This window comes from Lolium perenne, chromosome 3, assembly GCF_019359855.2.
Source record: "Lolium perenne isolate Kyuss_39 chromosome 3, Kyuss_2.0, whole genome shotgun sequence".
NCBI classification, from domain to species: Eukaryota; Viridiplantae; Streptophyta; class Magnoliopsida; order Poales; family Poaceae; genus Lolium; species Lolium perenne.
The window spans coordinates 296,486,065-296,500,955 of record NC_067246.2 but is presented as its reverse complement, the minus strand read 5'-3'; the positions used below and the strand labels follow the sequence as shown (position 1 = coordinate 296,500,955).

At 42.6% G+C, this 14,891-nt stretch overlaps 1 protein-coding gene across 1 annotated transcript in view; it reads right to left on the bottom strand.

Annotated features, from left to right (window-relative positions):
* The window catches only part of LOC127345082 (uncharacterized), a 29,098-nt gene extending 22,721 nt beyond the window's left edge, over positions 1 to 6,377 (bottom strand). The window contains exons 1-4 of the mRNA XM_051371496.2: positions 6,013 to 6,377; positions 4,061 to 5,087; positions 3,301 to 3,521; positions 3,080 to 3,206 (exon numbers count right to left, since the gene is read on the bottom strand). Coding sequence (XP_051227456.1) covers positions 3,080 to 3,206; positions 3,301 to 3,521; positions 4,061 to 5,033 — 1,321 coding nt within the window. The 5' untranslated portion in view covers positions 5,034 to 5,087; positions 6,013 to 6,377. The remainder of the gene's footprint in view (positions 1 to 3,079; positions 3,207 to 3,300; positions 3,522 to 4,060; positions 5,088 to 6,012) is intronic.
* Positions 6,378 to 14,891: the final 8,514 nt, after the last annotated feature.

Sequence of the window (14,891 nt, the reverse complement as noted above, 5' to 3'; positions counted from 1 at the left end):
CACCTTCGCCGTCCCCCGCGCATCGACGTCCGAGGCCACCACAACGCCGCCCCTTCGGCGTGGGTCGCCTCCATCCGCGCATGGTCTTCGTCACGCCGCTGGGTCTTCCTCGCCTACTTCGTGTACCGCCGCCGCGCCCCCACCCCAGGTCGCCGCTGGGCTCGCCAGCCACTTCAGGTCGCGCTGGGCTCGCCGACCACCGCAACTCCCGTCTAGGCGTCCAGCATGACCACCCCTGGTCACCGCTGGGTTAGCCGCCTTCTACGTCTCCAACCGTCTCGACTTTGTCGCCCGTGTCATCGCCTCGTCCCCGTCTACACCACCTGCTACTCTACTCCGAGAACCGCGGGCAGCGTCGGCATCTCTCCGTCGATCTGCGACCGCGACGCTTCCGGAGGCCTCCTCTGCTAGTCCCTCTGACATGGTGACAAGTTCATGATGGTCCCTGCCCCTCGCATGCCCGCATCGGCAACACCGGAAGTGCCTTCGTCCCCGACACGTTCCCCGAGTCACGGCAAACTCGCGCCGGACGTGTCGTCTTCATCGGCGTCGACAACGTCGTCTTCGGCATCGCGTCTACGAGTGCCTCGACCGCGTCGCCGACGTCGTCTCTGTGTACTCGGTTCTGGCAAAACCGAAGTATGCCTTCGTCCCCGACGTGCGCCTGGTTCTGGCAAAACTAGGGCCGCACCTCGTCCTCGACGGCTCGGACTGCATCGACTTCGGCATCAGCAACCTCCACGACTGCCTCGACGCGTCTCCGTCACTCTCCTCGCGCACTACGCGCTTGCGGCTACATCGACCACGGCAATTCCTCGCGCGGCTCCCTCGACCAAGGCTGCAGCACCCACGCTCTCGGCTACCTCGACATCGGCATAAAGGGCTACCACCTCGCTTGCGCCTCACCAGCCTCCTCTCCAGTCCAAGCTGCCGCGACGCAACTCCGTCCACGACGCTCCCGCTACGACTGCGGGGGAGTGTCAGCCTTCTGGGGTCCACTTCGGTTTATCTCCAGTCTGACCGTCCGCGACGCTACTGTTGTTCACGTCACTACCGCTACGACTGCGGGGGAGTGTTAGAGATATATATTTGGTATACGTACGGTTTAGGTAGTCTAGGATAGAGATAGATCTTGTGTCTTGTCTTGCATTCCAAGATGATCTCTGTACGCCTATATATACTCGCCCATGAGGCTCAATAATACATCCATCATATTCCGCCAATCTCTCTCCCTCCCTATCGTTCTACAGGCGTGCAGGGGGCCAAGAGCTCTTGCTCATCATCGAAGTCATCGTCATCAACAGCAGAGGACCACGAAAAGGGCGCGGCGCGGTGAGGTGCTGGGGGCGCTGCTCTTGTATGGAAGACAAGGGGACGAGCTTGTCGACGTTCGAACGTGGAGGCGGCACATGAACTTCTGCCAGCAGTGTTGTTGCAGCCAGAGCAGGGGCGGCGGACGACGCTGGAGTGTCCACCCCCACCGCCAACGCAGCCACGGGACGGGCCTTAGAACTCGAGGCAGCGTTGACGCAGAGCGTTGGGCCAAGAGCGGCTGTCGTCGCAGGCTTGGGGGCGACCACTCCTCTGTTCTCCTTGCGAAACCTCCCAGCTGGAGGCAGCCGCGACGAGCGAGGGGGGGGGGGGGGGGGCATGGGCGAGCCCATCTCGCCTGAAGAGGCAGGGCGACGATGTGGTTCGAGGCGGAGCGCGGAGGAGCCGGAGTGCGCAGGGGAGCTTGCCGGGAGATGGCGCGCGGCAGCCCCGATGCGCAGGCGAAGGTGCCGGACTGTCGGCCGGGGGAACGCCGCTGGAGCTGGGCGTCAGCAGCGTGGCCGGGCTGACCACGCGAGGAATCCACGGACGGAGGACGGAGGCGGCACGCGGCGGCCGGCGTGCGCGGTGGAACCGGAGCCCGTCACATGTCGAGCTCTGCGACGACCCTGGTGACGGCGGCCCCGGACTCCGAGATGGGCGGAAAGAGGGGGCCGAGAGGACTCCGGATCTGGCCGGGGTGGACGCAGAGGAGGCCGGAGCTGGGAGATCAGCGAGGCGGAGCGCCGCCGTCCCTGGACGCGGCCATGGTCGCGCGAGGCTCCTGAAGAAAATATCCTGTCGCTGAGGAAGGGAATTGCAAGCCCAGCAGTGTGTCGTGTGTGTGTGTATGTGTTCGCATATGGTTCACTCATCATTAAGGATGGCTCGAAAATTGGTTCCAGGAGAATAAGTGGTTGGGTAATACTGTACTCCAAGAATAATATCTAACTATGCACAACATTTTTTGTCTCAAGAGTGTTATAATAGCCAATGTGCTGGAGTCCTCCACACCAAATGTGACGTTCAGAAGATACCTTGTTGGCCTAGGCTTGCATCGTAGAATGCTTTGCTACAACGTTGGACTTTGGTCCAATTGATCCAAGACACTCATGGATTACAATGGAATCTACATGAGTGGTAAATTTTCTATAGACTCCACGTGTAGAGCACTAATCTTGTCAGAGATTCCAGTTGACAATAACAAAAAAAAATGAAAATTGAAGATTCTATTAAAGACTAAGATTCTGCATGTTATCTTTGTATATGAGTAATCATCATCAAAGACAATCTTATAAAACATAATTGGCATGAAATTACAAAGTGTGTATTTTATCATCACGGCCAGAGTGTTAAACACATATTCTTTGGTGCAAATTTGCAGTCATCCAAGTAGGTTCTACCATGTACCCATTGCGTAACGTTGCTAATATATTTAACAATTGACTAAACGGTGCGGATCATGGATTTAAATTTCTTATTAGGGTGGGAGCGCCTGACGTAATTTGGATGGTTTGTCTATGTAAAAAATGAAAAAAATTAATTATGAAATCCTTCTCTTATGCAGGTTATCTACGGTGCATAACTTTGCTTCATGCGTGGTCATCTATACAACATGTGGAGAATTGCGACATGTTTGTGTAGGTCTCTACAGAGTTAGATGACACAACAAGGATATTCTATCCACCATTAGTGGCAGCGAGATCTTCGGATTGGTCCATCATGTGAAACAACACCCTATGAAGAACAGATTTAAAAAAAAACTCACCATGGAGAATATCGTGCAAAGACCCCCTGGATGTGTACTCGTAAGCAAGAACACGGTTGCCTCCTTCATCACAGTATCTGAGAAGTTGAGTAACGTTCGTATGTTTGAATCTTGAGACCACCGGAACCTGCAGCTGAAGGGCGCTAGTTAGAAGGCAAGCCCGTGTTGTGCCGAGTAAGAAATTTGACTTGAATGATGAAAAAGGAAGGGCACGCAGAGACCTCCAAAATAATTTCTTTAGTAGGATGAAGCTTCTTGATTGCGGATATATGTCCATCTTTCAGCACTCCGAAGAACACTTCACTCGATGAGCCCTCTCCTATTAGAGCACGATTGCTAAAGTTATTGGTTATTTCTTTCAGTTCATCCATGGAAATGGTCGACACCACAAGTGGTAGAGTATTGTCTGCCTTTACACTTCTCGTAAGTCCAGAGTTGGTACCTGCATTAGCGGGAAACGAAATAAAAATTAAATATGAGAAGCTGCCAAGAACATTTCGATTACTAGTTGTGCTATTTAGCACAATGAATATTTATCGACCAGTTCCTGTAGTGACACCACCAGTAAGATACCTTGTAGTGCAAGAGTAATGAGAATACAAAACACGTTTATGGCATGCAAGATTGTCCCAGTATTTATTTCTTAATATTCTGCAATAATAATTGTGCAATTTGATTCAATCGTGTGCGATTTTTACTTTTATTAGCGATATTTTAAGGAAGGGGGAAGAATGAGTAATTTTATGTTCCGCCCATGGTAGCAATTTTTATGCTGGTTGGTTGGGCTGCACGAGAGTAAGCCAGGTTATGTGGGATCGATGGTTGGAGCAGAGAATAACTTATGGTGTGCTCAGAAACAAAACAGAGGAACTATTATAATGTCGATGACAACTAGTGAGATAAACTTAACATTAACTGAAGAAGAGATGAATCATATAACTTCCATGCCAATCGAAAAGGACAACACAAATGCTTTATTACCTGTAGAATTTCTGCCCTTGCGCTGATGGAAAGCTTTTCTAACTGTTCTAAGTCTGTCAGCTACTTCAACCATTTCTGGGCGCATTTTTTCCTCCAGTTTCAAGCATTCAGCTGCTAGTTTTGCGATATCGTCAAGCAATTTCATGTTCTTTCTATCATTTGCGATTTCCACATCAAACATTTGTCTCACTTTTTTCCCTTTCCTCAGGGCTTCGGCGAAACTCTGAGCTAGGATAATATTCCCATCCACAGCTTTCTTTCGCGTGATGATTTCCAGTAAAACAACTCCAAAACTGTATACATCACTCTTTGGAGTTAGGATCCCACTCTGACAGAACAAAGGGTCAACGTAACCTATACAGCCAATGACAGATCTGGTATATTGATTCTCTTCAGCAGCAAGCAATCTTGCTATCCCAAAATCCGATATCTTTGGCCGAAGATTCTCGTCCAGAAGTATATTAGCAGGTTTGATGTCACCATGAAGAACAGGACTATACATTGAATGCATGCATGATAATACTTCAGCGGACTCAATAGCGATGTCCAAACGTTTGTCCAAAGGGAACGCAGCAGGACCATTAGCATTGCTGCAATGGAGGATGCTCTCGAGGTTTCCATTGCATACAAACTCCATAACAATCATAAGCGCATTTTCCTCCGTGCAGCAACCTAACAGTCTGACAACATTCTTGTGATTTATCTGGGAATGCACTATCACTTCCTTGGCGAACTCTTTTTTATTGGTTCCATTTTTGTATCTCTTCACTGCGACTGGACGATGGTAATCTAGTTTTCCTTTGTAAACCTTGCCAAAACCCCCTTCTCCCAGGACGGTGCAATACCCATCAGTGATGTCTTCTATCTCTTTTTGAGTGAAAGATCTTAGATCAGAGTTGTTATCCACTCTTTCGAGCACCACATTTCCATTAGCATGCAGGAAATCCCTTACTTTGTTCCCTTGGTAATCCATATACAAACTATAAATCAAGATCAAATTCGTAAAATAAGGAGAGGTGTGCCTTGCCTGCGTCAGAATGTAACTAATATCAGCATGCTTACTAGAAAGTAGAAACCAACAGTTATGTTTTGTGAGGGGGGATGTTATTTCTCCAACTAAAGACAACTTTGATTGCGAGTATTTTTATTTTGAAAAAGAGAAGGTGAATTGGTGTTCATACAGAAAATGCTGATATCAAAGACGACCTACGTTTTTGGATGCATATCCTTACAATTAGGATATACTAGACCTTGATGCAAAAACACAAAAGGTTAGCATTATCAGAAAATATAGCATTAGAGCAATTATTGTGGCAGAGAGACAAATTTCCGCTCTTGCTGAGATGGGGCGGATGTGACACGAATTAGGAGGCAGGGAATCATGATTTTGATTGTTACACACCTGTGTGCTATTAACACCTATCATGGTGGCATATCCATGCTTTCAAGTTTCAACCCGCAAAATTTGAGGAGCTGCCCTGTCATTTGGGTGTCTTCTACTTCTCATCCCCAAATCCTGAAGCCAAATTCCTCGAAGAATACTTATAATTCTAGTCTAAGGCAAAGAGCCATTCTAAATATCCCGAGATATTTCGGCCAGCACCATGGTGAAAAATAGCGATGGACAACAAAAGAACACAATCCCATTCTAAATATCCCCGAGATAGTTTCAACCCGCAAAACGTGAGGAGCTGCCCCTGTCCTGACGTGCCTCCCTCGGAGAAGCTGGTCGTTTGGGTGTCTTCTAGTACTTCTCATCCACAAACATATCCTTGGAATGATCCTGAAGCTAAAATTCCTCGAAGCATACTTATTATTCTAGTCCAAGGCAAGAGCCATTCTAAATATCCCAAAAATATTTCCGGCAGCACCATGGTGAAAAACAGTGATGGGGAACAAAGGAACACAATCCCATAACTAAATAGGTCATGATGATGAAGCAACGGGTGTACCTGTTCCTCGGTAGTACGAGTGATTCTTGACGCCTGCGGTCGAGCAAACTTGCTGATCTGAGAGGTTCTTCAGCAGCAAGGCTCACTCATTTGTTCAATTTCAGGAGTTGACTCAGATGCATCAAAAAAGTTCATGGACAGTGGGTTGCTGGGTGTCTGGGTGTTGGGGTGGGTTGGGGGAGACTGCCTCACCTACCCAACATGCATAATAAATAAATATATAAATAGTTTAAGGACGGTTTAATTTAACCTATCTCGTTCCCTCCCCGCAAAAAAACAAAACCTATCTCGTTCCCTACAACCCCTCTTCCTCTCACTTGCCGGTCAAACAACGGCGGAAAGGCCCGTCAAAAAGAAACACCGGAAAGCTCTGGAACAGCGAGTATTATACGGAGTAGTAGAAATCGTCAGGGAAAAGGCGCCTGACTTTGAAAGAGGAAGATCGGCAGGGAAAACGGGTCTGAAGTGCAGCTTTCAACTTGGGGTTCAGAACTCGATTGGAAATTTCCAACCGGGAATTAAGAACTTTTGGAAACATTCCCTCCGCAATATGGAAATATTGGAAGAGATGATCGGCGACGCATCTGGTGGCGGGCCATTGGGCGGTGCGCGTACAGCGCAACCTTGATTAAAGCATGGTTTGCAGCACATGCGGAGTATATGCGTCTTTTAAGTGCACGCCCGTCAGAGACACGAGTACGCGGTTGGTCGTCTTTGGAGGCTTGACCTGAACAGACGCAAAATTATTTGCGTTAGTACAGTTAAAACTTAATTTTTTTAAAAAAACGCTTTATTACTTTTTTAAAAAAAAATATTACACTCAGTCTTCGCATAACACAAATGGGTTCCGACGACAAAAGATAAAATCTAGACATGAGGAGCTGTTATTCTGCGACTATGCAGCCACCTAGTTGAAAAATAAAGTCATTCGTCATATCCTCCAACAGTGTAGATACCTCCTCAAGAGGTCGCGATCCACCGTGTGCTCAAGCGACGGCCACGAACGGAGCAAATCCATACACCGATATATGACCTGCATAACATAAGATTTTTTATCATGAAAAACCTTGTCATTCATACATACCCATAGCGACCATAAGACGGCAAACACTCCCACCCCTAATAAGTAACTTAAACCTAGAATCCGCTCCGTTTAGCCAATTGCCAAAAAATATGCGCGATGCTTCGTGGCGAATATAAGATAGAATCGATCTAAATGATTGACCATATAAACCTAGCAAATCCACACTGAAAGAAAAAAGGTGTTTTATTGCCTCGTCTTCATGACAAAAAAACACGGTTAAAATTTAGATTTGCTCTTAACTCAACCATCTGACACATAGTGATTGGATGGTCCACCGAAACGTAAACGCGGTCCAAATTTATTGGGTCTTGAATGCGTCTGCTTGGACGCAACGCGTGGCAGATCGTCTTCTGCACGGTGCGGCAGTGTTAGTGGGGCGGCATCACTTACGCATCTTCCAAGTGAAATTAATGGCCACGCAGCGATGCAAGTTCACCAGGCCTAGCTATGGGTGTCGGCCTTAATGCGGGCCACCGCCCCCTCGGCTGATTTCAGCGTATAAAATGGGGTGTTGGCACATCCACCCCCTTACATAACTCTAGCTACATCCCCAATGCCCAACCCTAGCACTCCATGGCGTTATTTATCAACAGTAAATGTGAAAAGTTGTCAAACCTAAAAGTTAAAAGCATTAAGAATATTTTGGAGAACTTTTTAACTAACAAGTTATCGACTCTATGGACGTTATTTACCAATGATTAATGTGTAGAGTTACGATCCGAAAAGCTAATTTTATTTTGAATATTTTGATGAATTTTTTTATCTTACAATTTATGAACCCTCTAGCCTTTATTTATCAACAGTAAAATATGGAAAGTTTAACGACGTGAAAAGCTAATTTCATATAGAATAGTTTGACGTCTTTTTAGCTCACAACTTATCAACCCTATGTCCATTATTTTCCAAAAATATGCCTTGATAAAAAAATGTACTATATTTGAGTAGCAAGTGGTAGTTTATTTGAGTTGCAAGTTATCTCCCCACCCGTTATTTCTCCCCTACAAAACAACTAGCACGAAAAATAAAATTATAAAAGTTAACCCAAATAAAAATGAATTAGCGTACCAAAATAACAAAAAAGGGAATTTTAAAAAAACACAAAAATGTTAGCCTAAATAATACCACGTATGTATTTTATACAAAAGTAACAACAAAAAATAAAAAATAAAGAAGGGAAAAAAGGGAATTGTTAACCGAAGCAAATAGTCACATGAATTGCGAAGCCAAAAAGAAGCAACAAATGATGTGAGTGAGTCAAGCTAACCATGCATGTGTGTAGGCCGGAGACACAACTGCATAAGGCTGGTGCTGATGACGCGTAAAGCACACGCCCGTTGGGAACCCCAAGAGAAAGGTGTGATGCGTACAGCAGCAAGTTTTCCCTCAGTAAGAAACCAAGGTTATCGAACCAGTAGGAGTCAAGGAGCACGTGAAGGTTGTTGGTGACGGAGTGTAGTGCGGCGCAACACCAGGAATTCCGGCGCCAACGTGGAACCTGCACAACACAATCCAAATACTTTGCCCCAACTTAACAGTGAGGTTATCAATCTCACCGGCTTGCTGTAACAAAGGATTAAATGTATGGTGTGGAAAATGATGTTTGTATGCGAAGAACAGTAAAGAACAATGTTTGCAGTAGATTGTATTCGATGTAAAAGAATGGACCAGGGTCCACAGTTCACTAGTGGTGTCTCTCCAATAAGATAAAGCATGTTGGGTGAACAAATTACAGTTGGGCAATTGACAAATAAAGAGGGCATAACAATGCACATACATATCATGATGAGTAGTGTGAAATTCAATTGGGCATTACGACAAAGTATATAGACCGCTATCCAGCATGCATCTATGCCTAAAAAGTCCACCTTCAGGTTAGCATCCGCACCCCTTCCAGTATTAAGTTGCAAACAACAGACAATTGCATTAAGTATGGCGCGTAATGTAATCAACACAAATATCCTTAGAAAAAGCATTGATGTTTTATCTCTAGTGGCAACAGCACATCCACAACCTTAGAACTTTCTGTCACTGTCCCAGATTAAATGGAGGCATGAACCCACTATCGAGCATAAATACTCCCTCTTGGAGTTACAAGTATCAACTTGGCCAGAGCCTCTACTAGCAACGAAGAGCATGCAAGATCATAAACAACACATATATGATAGATTGATAATCAACATAACATAGTATTCCATATTCATCGGATCCCAACAAACGCAACATGTAGCATTACAAATAGATGATCTTGATCATGATAGGCAGCTCACAAGATCGAACAATGATAGCACATGAGGAGAAGACAACCATCTAGCTACTGCTATGGACCCATAGTCCAGGGGTGAACTACTCACACATCAATCCGAAGGCGATCATGGTGATGAAGAGTCCTCCAGGAGATGATTCCCCTCTCCGGCAGGGTGCCAGAGGCGATCTCCTGAATCCCCCGAGATGGGATTGGCGGCGGCGGCGTCTCTGGAAGGTTTTCCGTATCGTGGCTTTCGGTACTGGGGTTTTTGCGACGAAGGCTTTAAGTAGGCGGAAGGGTAGGGTTGGAGGCGTCACGAGGGGCCCACACACTAGGGCGGCGCGGGCACCTCCTTGGCCGCGCCGCTTTAGTGTGGCGCCACCTCGTGGACCCACTTCGTATCCTCTTCGGACTTCTGGAAGCTTCGTGGAAAAATAAGACCCTGGGCGTTGATTTCGTCCAATTCCGAGAATATTTCCTTTGTAGGATTTCTGAAACCAAAAACAGCAGAAAACAACAACTGGCTCTTCGGCATCTTGTCAATAGGTTAGTGCCGGAAAATGCATAAATATAATATAAAGTGTGTATAAAACATGTGAGTATCATCATAAAAGTAGCATGGAACATAAGAAATTATAGATACGTTTGAGACGTATCAAGCATCCCCAAGCTTAGTTCCTACTCGCCCTCGAGTAGGTAAACGATAGCAAAGATAATTTCTGAAGTGACATGCTATCATAATCTTGATCAATTCTATTGTAACAATATGAGATGAATGCAGCGATTCGAAGTAATGGTAAAGACAATGATTAAACAACTGAACCATATAACAAAGACTTTTCATGAATAGTACTTTCAAGACAAGCATCAATAAGACTTGCATAGGAGTTAACTCATAAAGCAATAGATTCTTAGTAGAAAGTTTTGAAGCAACACAAAAGAAGATATAAGTTTCAGCGGTTGCTTTCAACTTCAACATGTTTATCTCATGGATAATTGTCAACACAAAGTAATATGATGAATGCAAATAAGCAAATATGTAGGAATCAATGCACACAGTTGACACAAGTGTTTGCTTCTAAGATAGAAAGAAGTAGGTAAACTGACTCAACATAAAAGTAAAAGAATGGCCCTTCGCAGAGGGAATCATGGATTACTATATTTGTGCTAGAGCTTTTATTTTGAAAACATAGAAACAATTTTGTCAACGGTAGTAATAATTCATATGTGTTATGCATAAGATATCTTATAAGTTGCAAGCCTCATGCATAGTATACCAATAGTGCCCGCACCTTGTCCTAATTAGCTTGGATTTACATGGATTATCATTGCATAGCATATGTTTCAACCAAGTGTCACAAAGGGGTACCTCTATGCCACCTATACAAAGGTCTAAGGAGAAAGCTCGCATCGGATTTCTCGCTTTTGATTATTCTCAACTTAGACATCCATACCGGGACAACATAGAGAACAGATAATGGACTCCTCTTTAATGCATAAGCATTCAACAACAGATAATATTCTCATAAGAGATTGAGGATTATTGTCCAAACTGAAAGTTCCACCATGGATCATGGCTTTAGTTAGCGGTCCAATGTTCTTCTCTAACAATATGAATACTCAAACCATTTGATCATGATAAATCACCCTTACTTCAGACAAGACGAACATGCATAGCAACTCACATGATATTCAACAAAGGTGAAATAGTTGATGGCGTCCCCAGGAACATGGTTATCGCTCAACAAGCAACTTATAAGAAATAAGATACATAAGTACATATTCAATACCACAATAGTTTTTAAGCTATTTTCCCATGAGCTATATATTGCAAAGACAAGGAATGAAATTTTAAAGGTAGCACTCAAGCAATTTACTTTGGAATGGCAGAGAAATACCATGTAGTAGGTAGGTATGGTGGACACAAATGGCATAGTTTTTGGCTCAAGGATTTTGGATGCACGAGAAGTAATCACTCTCAATACAAGGCTTAGGCTAGCATGGTTGTTTGAAGCAAACACAAGTATGAACCGGTACAACAAAACTTACATAAGAACATATCGCAAGCATTATAAGACTCTACACTGTCTTCCTTGTTGTTCAAACCCTCACCAGAAAATATCTAAACTTTAGAGAGACCAATCATGCAAACCAAATGTCAACAAGCTCTACGGTATTTCTTCATTAATAGGTGCAAAGTACATGATGCAAGAGCTTAAACATGATCTATTTGAGCACAACAATTGCCAAGTATCAAAGTATTCAAGACATTATACCAATTACCACATGTAGCATCTTCTGTTTCCAACCATATAACAATGAACGAAGCAGTTTCAACCTTCGCCATCAACATTAAGAATAATGCTAAGAAGTAAGAACATATGTGTTCATATGCAACAGCGGAGCGTGTCTCTCTCCCACACAATGAATGCTAGGATCCGATTTTATTCAAGCACAAACAAAAATGAAAACATAAAGACGCTCCAAGTAAAGCACATAAGATGTGACGGAATAAAAATATAGTTTCACTAGAGGTGACCTGATAAGTTGTCGATGAAGAAGGGGATGCCCAAGGCATCCCCAAGCTTAGATGCTTGAGTCTTCTTGAAATATGCAGGGATGAACCACGGGGGCATCCCCAAGCTTAGAGTTTTCACTCTCCTTGATCATATTGTATCATCCTCCTCTCTTGATCCTTAAAAACTTCCTCCACACCAAACTCAAAACATACTCATTAGAGGGTTAGTGCATAATCAAAAATTCACATATTCAGAAGTGACATAATCATTCTTAACACTTCTGGACATTGCACAAAGCTACTGAAAGTTAATGGAACAAAGAAATCCATCAAACATAGCAAAACAGGCAATGCGAAATAAAAGGCAGAATCTGTCAAAATAGAACAGTCTGTAAAGACGAATTTGTCTGGGGCACTAAACTTGATCAGATGAAAATGCTCAAATTGAATGAAAGTTGCGTACTTATCTGAGGATCACGCACGTAAATTGGCAGATTTTTCTGAGTTACCTACAGAGAATACTACTCAAATTCGTGACAGCAAGAAATCTGTTTCTGCGCAGTAATCCAAATCTAGTATCATCTTTACTATCAAAGACTTTACTTGGCACAACAATGCAATAAAATAAAGATAAGGAGAGGTTGCTACAGTAGTAACAACTTCCAAGACTCAAATATAAAACAAAAGTACTGTAGTAAAATAATGGTTTGTCTCCCATAAACGCTTTTCTTTAATGCCTTTCAGCTAGGCGCAGAAAGTGTGAATCAAGTATTATCAAGAGACGAAGCATCAACATCATAATTTGTTCTACTAATAGAATCAAAAGGTAACTTCATTCTCTTTCTAGGGAAATGTTCCATACCTTTCTTGAGAGGAAATTGATATTTAATATTACCTTCCTTCATATCAATAATAGCACCAACAGTTCGAAGAAAAGGTCTTCCCAAAATAATGGGACAAGATGCATTGCACTCAATATCTAAGACAACAAAATCAACGGGGAAAAGATTATTGTTAAACGTAATGCGAACATTATCAATCGTCCCCAAAGGTTTCTTTGTAGAATTATCAGCAAGATTAACATCCAAATAACAATTTTTCAATGGTGGCAAGTCAAGCATAATATAGATTTTCTTAGGCATAACAGAAATACTTGCACCAAGATCACATAAAGCATTACAATCAAAATCATTGACCTTCATCTTAATAATGGGCTCCCAACCATCTTCTAGCTTCCTAGGAATAGAAGTTTCAAGTTTTAATTTATCTTCTCTAGCTTTTATGAGAGCATTTGTAATATGTTTTGTAAAGGCCAAATTTATAGCACTAGCATTAGGACTTCTAGCAAGTTTTTGTAAGAACTTTATAACTTCATAGATGTGACAATCATCAAAATCTAAACCATTATGATCTACAGCAATGAGATCATTGTCCCCAATATTTTGAAAAATTTCAGCAGTTTTATCACAAGCAGTTTCAGCAGTTTTAGCAGTTTCAGGCAGTTTGGCACGCTTTGCATTAGGAGTAGAAACATTGCCAACACCAATTATTTTACCATTGATAGTAGGAGGTGTAGCAACATGTGAAGCATTAGCATTACTAGTGGTGGTAATAGTCCAAACTTTAGCTACATTATTCTCTTTAGCATTTTCTTCTTTTTCCCACCTAGCACGCAATTCAGCCATCAATCTAATATTTTCATTAATTCGAACTTGGATGGCGTTTGATGTAGCAAATGACTTAATATCTTTAGTTTCATTAGGAATGATTTTCAATTTTAAAAGATCAACATCAGCAGCAAGACTATCAACTTTAGAAGCAAGAATATCAAATTTACCAAGCTTTTCTTCAACAGATTTGTTAAAAGCATTTTGTGTACTAATAAATTCTTTAAGCATGGCTTCAAGACCAGAGGGTACACTCCTATTGTTGTTGTAAGAATTACCATAAGAATTACCATAACCATTACTATTATGAGAAGGATATGGCCTATAGTTGTTACCCGAATTATTCCTATAAGCATTGTTGTTGAAATTATTATTTTTAATGAAGTTCACATCAACATGCTCTTCTTGAGCAACCAATGAAGCTAACGGAACATTATTAGGATCAACATTAGATCTACCATTCACAAGCATAGACATAATAGCATCAATCTTATCACTCAAGGAGGAGGTTTCTTCAACAGAATTTACCTTCTTACCTTGTGGAGCTCTTTCTGTGTGCCATTCAGAGTAATTAATCATCATATCATCAAGAAACTTTGTTGCGGCGCCTAGAGTGATGGACATAAAAGTACCTCCAGCAGCTGAATCCAATAGGTTCCGCGAAGAAAAATTCAGTCCTGCATAAAAGGTTTGGATGATCATCCAAGTAGTCAGTCCATGGGTAGGGCAATTTTTAACCAAAGATTTCATTCTTTCCCATGCTTGAGCAACATGCTCATTATCCAATTGCTTAAAATTCATTATGCTACTTCTCAAAGATATAATTTTAGCAGGAGGATAATATCTACCAATGAAAGCATCCTTACATTTAGTCCATGAATCAATACTATTCTTAGGCAAAGATAGCAACCAGTCTTTAGCTCTTCCTCTTAAGGAGAAAGGAAACAATTTTAATTTTATAATGTCACCATCTACATCCTTATACTTTTGCATTTCACAAAATTCTACAAAATTATTAAGATGGGCAGCAGCATCATCAGAACTAACACCAGAAAATTGCTCTCTCATAACAAGATTCAGTAAAGTAGGTTTAATTTCAAAAAATTCTGCTGTAGTAGCAGGTGGAGCAATAGGTGTGCATAAAAAATCATTATTATTTGTGCTAGTGAAGTCACACAACTTAGTATTTTCAGGAGTACCCATTTTAGCAATAGTAACTAAAGCAAACTAGATAAAGTAAATGCAAGTAACTAATTTTTTTGTGTTTTTAATATGGAGAACGCAAACAAGACAGTAAATAAAATAAAGCAAGTAACTATTTTTTTTGTATTTTGACATAAGAAAGCAAACAAAGCAGTACATAAA